This window comes from Oncorhynchus gorbuscha, linkage group LG02 (assembly GCF_021184085.1).
Source record: "Oncorhynchus gorbuscha isolate QuinsamMale2020 ecotype Even-year linkage group LG02, OgorEven_v1.0, whole genome shotgun sequence".
NCBI lineage: Eukaryota > Metazoa > Chordata > Actinopteri > Salmoniformes > Salmonidae > Oncorhynchus > Oncorhynchus gorbuscha.
The window spans coordinates 47,764,474-47,774,895 of record NC_060174.1 but is presented as its reverse complement, the minus strand read 5'-3'; the positions used below and the strand labels follow the sequence as shown (position 1 = coordinate 47,774,895).

The following is a 10,422-nucleotide window of genomic DNA, read 5'->3' as shown; positions in this document are numbered from 1 at the left end:
TGTGAAAGGTGAATGAAAAATCAAAAAGAAATAGTCTCACTGTGGTTACCAGATACTGTGAGAGTTAAAGGTAGTGTCTCAAATTTGATACTGGGAAGATGACTACCATCTAAGGCAAACATGGGCGTAGGCTTGTCTAACTGTCTGAAAGGAATGTTATGTTTCCGAACCCATGCTTCGTCCATGAAACAACCCTCAGCCCCAGAGTCAATCAAGGCACTGCATGTAGCACCCGAACCGGTCCAGCGTAGATGGACCGACATAGTAGTACAAGATCTAGATGAAGAGACCTGAGTAGTAGCGCCACCAGTAGCCCTCCGCTTACTGATGGGCTCTGGCCTTTTACTGGACATGAATTAACAAAATGTCCATCAAATCCGCAATAGAGGCACAGGCGGTTGGTGATCCTCCGTTCCCTCTCCTTAGTCGAGATGCGAATCCCTCCCAGCTGCATGGGCTCAGTCTCAGAGTCAGAGGAGGGAGATGGTTGCGATGCGGAGCAGGGAAACACCGTTGATGCGAGCTCTCTTCCACGAGCCTGGTGACGAAGATCTACCCGTCGTTCTATGCGGATGGCGAGAGCAATCAAAGAGTCCACACAGGAAGGAACCTCCCGAGAGAGAATCTCATCTTTGACCACTGTGTGGAGTCCCTCCAGAAAACGAGCGAGCAGCGCCGGCTCGTTCCAGTCACTAGAGGCAGCAAGAGTACGAAACTCTATAGAGTAATCCGTTATGGATCGATCACCTTGGCATAGGGAAGCCAGGACCCTAGAAGCCTCCCCACCAAAACTGAACGGTCAAAAACCCGAATCATCTCCTCTTTAAAGTTCTGGTAATTGTTAGAACAATCAGCCCTTGCCTCCCAGATAGCTGTGCCCCACTCTCGGCCCGGCCAGTAAGGAGTGAAATGACGTAAGCAACCCGAGCTCTCTCTCTAGAGTATGTGTTGGGTTGAGAGAGAACACAATCTCACACTGGGTGAGAAAGGAGCGGCACTCAGTGGGCTGCCCGGAGTAGCAAGGTGGGTTATTAACCCTAGGTTCTGGAGGCTCGGCAGGCCAGGAAGTAACAGGTGGCACGAGACGAAGACTCTGGAACTGTCCAGAGAGGTCGGAAACCTGAGCGGCCAGGTTCTCCACGGCATGGCGAGCAGCAGACAATTCCTGCTCGTGTCTGCCGAGCATGGCTCCTTGATCTCGACGGCAGTGTTACGAGCGTCTGTAGTCGCTGGGTCCATTCCTCGGTCGGATCCTTCTGTCATGCAGGTGAATGAGGACCCAAAAGCGACTTGGCGAAAACAGAGTATTTAATCCAGAATAAACTTTACAAAACAAAAAGCATAATACTACACGTAAAGACAAGAACAGACTGGAGACTTGATCGAGAACTGCAGGTTGCCTCGGGAAGGCACTTGAACCTAGCAGACTCAGACACCTGCTCACCACGCAGCATCTGAGGGAAACACGACACGACAGGGCAAAACATTGACACAGCACGGTGAATTATAAATGAGGATCCGACAGGGCAGGTACGGGAAACAAGGAGTGAAATAGGGACTCTAATCAGGGAAAAGGATCGGGAACAGGTGTGGGAAGACTAAATGATGATTAGGGGAATAGGAACAGCTGGGAGCAGGAACGGAACGATAGAGAGAAGAGAGAGCGAGAGAGTGAGAGAGGGAGGGGGAGAGAGAGGGATAGAAAGAGGGAAAGAACCTAATAAGACCAGCAGAGGGAAACGAATAGAATGGGAAGCACAGGGACAAGACAAGATAATAAATGACAAAACATGACACATGCAGCCAAAATAAACCACTCATAACATTATTTTATAGAAAGAAAGGAGTAGTACCCACAAATCAAATCAAATTGTGTTTGTCACATACACATGGTTAGCAGATGTTAATGCGAGTGTAGCTTGTGCTTCTAGTTCCAACAATGCAACAAGTAATCTAACCTAACAATTTCATAACAGCTACCTTATACACACAAGTGTAAAGGGATGAAGAATATGTACATAAAGATATATGAATGAGTGATGGTACCGAACGGCATAGGCAAGATGCAGTAGATGGTATCGAGTACAGTATATATATATGAGATGAGTTATGTAGGGTATGTAAACATATTAAGTGGCATTGTTTAAAGTGGCTAGTGATACATGTATTACATAAAGATGGAAAGATGCAGTAGGTGGTATAGAGTACAGTATATACATATGAGATGAGTAATGTATGTAAACATTACATAATATTATGTGGCATTGTTTAAAGTGGCTAGTGATACATTTTTTACATGTATGGCAGCAGCCACTCTGCTGTTTAACAGTCTTATGGCCTTGAGATAGAAGCTGTTTTTCAGTCTCGGTCCCTGCTTTGATGCACCTGTACTGACCTTGCCTTCAGGACGATAGCGGGGTGAACAGACTGTGGCTTGAGTTGTTGTCCTTGATGATCTTTATGACCTTCCTGTGACATAGGGTGGTGTAGGTGTCCTGGAGGGCAGGTAGTTTGCCCCCGGTGATGTGTTGTGCAGACCTCACTACCCTCTGGAGAGCCTTACGGTTGTGGGCGGAGCAGTTGCCGTACCAGGCGGTGATACAGCCCGACAGGATGCTCTCGATTGTGCATCTGTAAAAGTTTGTGAGTGCTTTTGGTGACAAGCCAAATTTCTTCAGCCTCCTGAGGTTAAAGAGGCGCTGCTGCGCCTTCTTCACCACGCTGTCTGTGTGGGTGGACCAATTCAGTTTGTCTGTGATGTGTACGCCGAGGAACGTAAAACTTTCTACCCTCTCCATTACTGTCCCATCGATGTGGATAGGGGGGTGCTCCCTCTGCTGTTTCCTGAAGTCCACGATTATCTCCTTTGTTTAGTTGACGTTGAGTGTGGGGTTATTTTCCTGACACCACACTCTGAGGGCCCTCACCTCCTCCCTGTAGGCCGTCTCGTCATTGTCGATAATCAAGCCTACCACTGTAGTGTCGTCTGCAAACTTGATGATTGAGTTGGAGGCGTGCATGGCCACGCAGTTGTGGGTGAACAGGGAGTACAGGAGAGGGCTAAGAACGCACCCTTGTGGGGCCCCAGTGTTGAGGATTAGCGGGGTGGAGATGTTGTTTCCACCCTCACCACCTGAGGGCAGCCCGTCAGGACGCCCAGTACCCAGTTGCACATGGCGGGGTCGAGAGCATGATGACGAGTTTGGACGGTACTATGGTGTTACATGCTGAGCTGTAGTCGATGAACAGTATTCTCACATAGGTATTCCTCTTGTCCAGATGGGTTAGGGCCGTGTGCAGTGTGGTTGCGATTGCGGTGTCTGTGGACCTATTGGGGCGGTAAGCAAATTGGCCCTCTTGAAGCATGTGGGAACAGCAGACTGGGATAAGGATTGATTGAATATGTCCGTAAACACACCAGCCAGCTGGTCCGCACATGCTCTGAGGACGTGGCTGGGGATGCCGTTTGGGCCTGCAGCCTTGCGAGGGTTAACATGTTTAAATGTTTTACTCACGTCGGCTGCAGTGAAGGAGAGTCCGCAGGTTTTGGTAGTGGGCTGTGTCAGTGGCACTGTATTGTCCTCAAAGCGAGCAAAGAAGTTGTTTAGTTTGTCTGGGAGCAAGACATCCTGGTCCGCGATGAGCTGGTTTTTTTTGTAATCCGTGATAGACTGTAGACCCAGTAACTGTGCTGACTGTCCACTGTAAAACTCAAGTGCAACAGAAACATTTGTTAAGGCCATTAAAAGCAGGCGGTGCCCCTTTGCTAACTGCACTGTACACAGTCATCATGCATTCTCAGACAGTGGGATAATATTTTGCTCACTTTGGATTTGTCCTTCACTCTCTCCGCCTACAATATGTCTTCAAGAGGCATCAAACAGCCATGTAGCTCATGGCATAAGAGAGGGGTTAAGGGAAATTCCGTTGTGGCTTGGCCTAGCCTGAGAAAGATGCCTCTATACTTTCATTAGCAAATGTTTTGAGCTCTCTCTCTGTACAATGTACTACAGCTCTAGGTGCTCTGTTTAAAGAGAGCTGGGTTATATTCATCAGTGCACATTTTAGTAAAAGGCTTTCCATCAAAAAGCAGAAATGAGTGTTTCTTATTGGACAAGTTGAAGTAGTCCCTCCATGTTTCAGTTTATTTTCTTTTGTTTGGTGCCTACCCGCTGGGCACACACTGGTTGACCCAACGTGGAATAGACATTGAATTGACGCCTGTGCCCAGTGGGTATTGTACACAGCCCTGTTCTCTGTAACATGCGTCACATCCCCTAAGAGGAGAGGAAGTGGTCATTTGTCTGTGTGGCAGAGAACGGGCTGGCTCTCCTCTGCTTTGGCTTGGATTTATAGCCAGTATCATGACTAATCACTGCTAAAGAACTCCATATGGACTTTGTCAGGATTCAGGAAGTGATGTAACCAAGCCCTTTGATCTCGTGGACATCTAGCAGCACAGCAGGAACCTGGGTATAGCTTTTGCTTTGGTGTATTGTTTTATGTAACCATGTTCAACATCAATCATGGGGTACCTGGCAAAGTAAGTATTAAGTTAAGCGGTAAAGAAATATGATGTATTAAGAAGCATTAAGTTAAGCTCACTCACATACACATACCTCTCCTCTCAATCAAATTCAATCAATCATATTTATTTTATAAAGCCCCTTTTAACACCCAAAGAGCAAGCAATGCAGATGTAGAAGAACAGTGGCTAGGAAAAACTCTATAGAAAGACAGGAACCTAGGAAGAAACCTAGAGAGGAATCAGGCTTCAAGGGGTGGCCAGTCCTCTTCTGGCTGTGCTGGGTGGATATTATAAGAGTACGGCCATTTAGGCCAGGTTGTTCTTCAAGATGTTCACAGATGACCAGCAGGCTCAAATAATAACCACAGTGGTTATAGAGGGTGCAACACCCACTAGCTCCCGAGTGGTGCAGTGGTCTAAGGCACTGCAGCTCAGTGCTGGGGGCGTCAATACAGACCCTGGTTCGATTCCAGGCTGTATCACAACCAGCCGTGATTGGGAGTCCCATAGGGCGGTGCCCAATGTCGTCTGGGTTAGGCCGGGGTAGGCCGTCATTGTAAATACGAATTTGTTCTTAACTGTCTACATTTGAGTCTCAGAGAGGTCATGTGATAATGGATAGTAAGTGGGTATGGAAATGCTGTACATCCTAGAAAGTGAGTTGTGAAACTGCCTTCTGAGTGGACTGCCCTTTCGGATGACCTCAGAGAAACTGCTCCATATATGTGTGCTGTCAGTGTGATCTGAAGCAGTGGCCCCTAGACCAGCTATTTAAGACAGGATTATCTGAAGCCGTGCAGTGAGACAAAACCCAGCTCAGCGCTGCACACAAGTCACAGCATGTTACTTTTCCCGCTGTGACAGACCTTATGACAGGTCCCCAATATGATCACATGGTGCTGTGGGTTTTCAGAGAGAGAGAGAAAGAGAGAGAAGCTCAGCTCGCAGGCTTAAGTCAAGAGCATGATGTTAAGACATCCCTGGAGAAGTTCTCAGGGACTGAGGAAGACAAGTGTTAAGCCCTAGTATGAAGTCAAGGATCTTTGCACCGATGTAGTGGTTGGTTGAGAAAGTGTCCTAATGCGCCACGTCAGCTGACTGAGGCCAGTGAGAAAGGGAAAACTGTATTCCTCTGTAGAGGGGATCTCACTGGTCTTTAAGGTCTGAGGTTTCACGCAACACACTATATCTAATATAGTATAAATTAGGTGTCTTATTTTATGCAAATCAGTCAAAACACTTGTTTCTGATGTTAGGGTCAAAGAGTGTGTTTTTTGTATGTTAATGCCACATGGTCACATTTCACATTGTTGTGATGTTGAACGTGTTAAGGATTTTCAGCCGAGCTTAAATTTGGGTGTCAACACAGTTCTACTGGTTCCTTTTCTTCCACCAGCTAGCTCATATCAGAAACTTTGTTTGAAATAGAGCAGTCCTCCAGCATGCTGTTGGCCAGGCCTTTGGCTGCAGCCTTCAATACTGTATCTGACAGTGAATGCAGATTAGACAACAGTGCAGTAGAAACAGTGTGTACCCATACCGGGAGTCGAACCTGGGACGCCTGAGTGAAAACCAGGAATCCTAACCGCTAGACCATATGGGAAGATGTTGCTAAACACAATACTGGTCTTATTTCTTCCTCTTTATTGGGTCAGTGCGGATGAATCATTGAATGGTTGATACTAAATTGTTTAGCCCGTTCAGTGACAGTCTTCAACCTTTCTCCTCCTCTCCTTCCCTCTCCACCTCTCTGACTCCTCTTGTCATGTCTGTTGTTGCAGGTTAACCTCTGCTCCCCGGTGAACAATGAGAGCTATCAGGAGCGGCTGGTTCGCTTAGAGGGGGACAAAGAGTCTCTGGTGCTCCAGGTAAGGGGCTCCTGTCATCTGTCGCCCCACCATCATCCTTGCAGGATTATAGTTGAGCTTTTAGAGAGAGATAGAGTGAAGGAGGAGCACAGAGCGAAACAGAGAGACAGAGACCGAGACAGGCCCTGGCAGTAAATCTCAGTGAGACAAAAATAATGGTGTTCCAACTAAGGTCCAGTTTTCAGGACCACAAATATGAATTCCATCTAGACACCGTTGCCCTAGAGCACACAAAAAACTATACCTACCTCGGCTTAAACATCAGCACCACAGGTAACTTTCACAAAGCTGCGATCGATCTGAGAGACAAGGCAAGAAGGGCCTTTCTACACCCATCAAAAGGAACATAAAATGCGACATCCCAATTAGGATCTGCCTAAAAGTACTTGAATGTTATAGAACCCATTGCCTTTTATGGTTGTAAGGTCTGGGGTCCACTCACCAACCAAGAATTCACGAAATGGGACAAACATGAAATTGAGACTCTGCATGCAGAATTCTGCAAAACATCCCCCTTGAACAACGTAAAACACCAAATAATGCATGCATATCAGAATTTGGCTGATACCCGCTAATGATCGAAATCCAGAAAAGAGACATTAAATTCTACAATCTACAGATAGATTAACCTAGAGAAGAGTCCCCCTAAGCAAGCTGTTCCTGGGGCTCTGTTCACAAACACAACCAAACCCCACAGAGCCCCAGGACAGTAACAGGAACATAATTAGACCCAACCAAATCATGAGAAAACAAAAATATAATTATTTGACACATTGAAAAGAATTAACAACAAAAGAAACAGAGCAAGCTGGATGCTATTTGGCCCTAAACAGAGAGTACACAGTGACAGAATACCTGACCATTGGGACTGACCCAAAATGAAGGATCTCCTTGCATAGGCAGACCTGGTTCTCCTTGCATAGGCAGACCTGGTTCTCCTTGCATAGGCAGACCTGGTTCTCTTTGCATAGGCAGACCTGGTTCTCCTTGCATAGGCAGACCTGGTTCTCACACTGTCCACTAAAGGAGGTGGAAGCTGGGCTGCCCTTCCTAACCTCCTGCCAAATGTATGTCCATAGTAGAGACACAGTGAAGAACAAAAGAACGATTTAAATACAACCCATATTTATGTTTATTTATTTTCCCTTTTGTACTTTAACTATTTGTACGTTGTTATAACACTGTACATAGCCATACTATGATTTTTGAAATGTCTCTATTCCTTTGAAACATTTGTGAGAGTAATTTTTACAATACATTTTTTATTGTTTATTTCACTTTTGTTTATTATCTATTTCACTTGCTATGACAATGTATACATGTGTTTTCCATGCCAATAAAGCCCTTTCAATTTGATTTAATTTATTTGAGAGAGCCACTCCTCAGGGGTCACCAGGGTCACGTCAGGTGAGTGTAAGGATTAGGGACAGAGACATGTAACACCTCTGTCCACAGGCCCAAGTGACCTCACGGCTCTGCTGTTCAATTGAGAAAGGAAGGGCAGTATATCACAGAGATGTTAGAATGTCCAGGGCAGGCTAGGGGGGCTGGGGGCTGGTTGTGTGTAGCAGAGAAGCTCAGTCAAACAGAACGCCCCTAGTACATTTAATGTCTGGATAATGCCTCTCGTATTTGGTTGTACTGTAAACATCAGGCTCAAGTGATTTGTCAGGACGCTCCATGATTTTTTACATCTGTGTAATTGGTAGTTTATACATCTGTAATCTAGTCTACACATTGCATATTTATATTTTCCTCTTCCTCCTCGGCCTCTGTCATGTCTTATCTAGCTCAACGTGTGCTGCTTAAAACTAGCTTTATCTCAGCCTTGTGCCACAGTAGCCCTTCTTTCGCACATGCCAGCACATTCCTCAAGCCCCTCTGACAAACGCTGCTGATTGGCCAACGGGCTTGTGCCTGTTGACTGAAAACATTATTGGGTGGAGCAGGTAAAAGAGAGGTGCTCGCTTCCCTTTCACCTGCTTCATTGTGAGCTGGTCAGAGTTGTGGGCTCAGTTTACTCAGCTCTGTGTTTGTAGTTTAGTGAACCATGGCAAGCGTAGGCTACCTTCTATGATATTTCACAATGGCTGTTGACATAGAGTTCCAATCCGGCTGAGGAATGAAGTGAAACTACCTGTGGGTTGTCAGAGGAATTAGCAGCATTAGCATACGAATCGCTCCAGTCCTGACCAGGAGAGAGGAGGTATTTGTCAACGTGAGTGACTGAGTAAGGTGTCCTGTGTGTGGGTTGGCTTTGTGTGCTATAGGTGAGCGTGCTCACAGACCAAGTGGAGGCCCAGGGAGAAAAGATCCGAGACCTGGAGAGCTCTCTGGAGGAGCACTACCACAAGCTCAACTCCACTGAGGAAATGCTAAAGCAGGTAAGAGACATACTACATTATCACTACTCTATCACTGCTCAGCTTAGAGAGCTAACTGCTGTTGTTTACCTTCAACTGGTTTCCTACATACACATAGTCTTGTTTTAGTCCTAGATCAATTGACTATATTTTGTGAATGTGTGATTAGAGCAAGGTTAAAGATTACAAGGTTGCTCAGTAACAAATAGAACGAACAGCCTGTTCTTTTTCTGTTCCTTTAGCGTGAAGTAAGTGTGTGGTAAATTAGTAACAGGAAATGTGGTTTTCATTCATAACCATCCTACAAACATAAAATACTGTTGCTTCTGAGTGACCAGGGCCTAAGGTGGCAAAGCCAGGAATGGACTCCCCAGATAGAATTTGTGCCCCCACCAAATGGTATATGAATTACCCTGCCAGGTTTTGCCAATATTGCACTGCCAGTAGAGCTGACTGGGACAGAGGCTATTTGCCGTGTTAACTCTTTATCTGAGGAGGGTGAGGGGGGATGTAATATTTTCTACCTAAAATCCAAAAATGCATTCTGATTGGGCACCTAGCCATGCAAAATCATAAGGTACCACCTTCGTTAAATTGTTAAACCCTCTTGAAGCTAGGGGGCACAATTTTTAGGTTTGGAAAATAACGTTCCCAAAGTAAACAGCTTATTTCTCATGACCAGATGCTAGAATATGCATATAATTGACAGATTAGGATAGAAAACACTCTAAAGTTTCCAAAACTGTAAAAATATTGTGAGTGTGTATAACAGAACTGATATTGCAGGCGAAAGGCTGAGGAAAATCCAATCAGGAAGTGCCTCTTATTTTAAACCTCTGTGTTCCTATGTGTTACGAATCCCTTTTGGCCTGACAGTCTAGGGGGGATGGTAATGAGACCCGTAACATAACTCATGCAAATTATTATTGTGACAAAGTAAAAGTGTGCACGAAATAACCACGACAACAGAAATCTACCGTCAAACTCTAGGTTTATTTATAAACACATGGTAATGGGGGAGCAGGAAAAGGGGCTGAGCTGGACCCAAGGAAAGAAACAATAAATATACAAAACACACCCCTAAGCTAGACTAGCCTACTTTAACAACAACTAACTAACTAACCAAAAATACAGTGGGTGGTCCGCCCAGTTCTAACTAGTGTATTTAACAAAGTTCACCTACGGGAAGTGTATGCCCATGGGCGACTTGTCTTGGTTTCCCCTTTTTCCCACCAGCAATCAAACACAAACACCATAAACAAAACCAATACTCACAGGTGATGACAAAGTGCTATGAGGTGCTTAAACAAAAGAGAGGTTAAGACACAAAGCGAGAGTGAAACACGAGGACCTACAGACATGGCATTTACAGAGAGATTGAGCTAGAGATTGAGCTAGAGATTGAGCTAGAGATTGAGCTAGAGATTGAGCTAGAGATTGAGCTAGAGATTGAGCTGAGCTGAGCTGAGCTGAGCTGATGAACAAACAAATGATGGGGTTTTTAAACCATGGGGAAGGAACTGTGATAGGTCAGGAAATAGGAGGAGGTGTGTCTTCTGATTGATGATTGATTGTTGACTGATTGGGGAGTGATGATTTTCACCTGTGAGGGAGAAGGAGAGAAAAGAAACACACACAGGATACACACACACACAGGATAACT

General features: G+C 45.5%; 1 protein-coding gene across 7 annotated transcripts in view; it reads left to right on the top strand.

The window, feature by feature from the left end:
- LOC124003453 (liprin-beta-2-like) overlaps window positions 1–10,422 on the top strand; it is a 131,282-nt gene that overhangs the window by 61,990 nt on the left and 58,870 nt on the right. For all 7 annotated transcript variants that reach the window (XM_046311725.1, XM_046311734.1, XM_046311740.1 and 4 more), the window contains exons 4-5: window positions 6,310–6,396; window positions 8,667–8,780. In XM_046311725.1, the coding sequence (XP_046167681.1) occupies window positions 6,310–6,396; window positions 8,667–8,780 (201 nt within the window). The remainder of the gene's footprint in view (window positions 1–6,309; window positions 6,397–8,666; window positions 8,781–10,422) is intronic.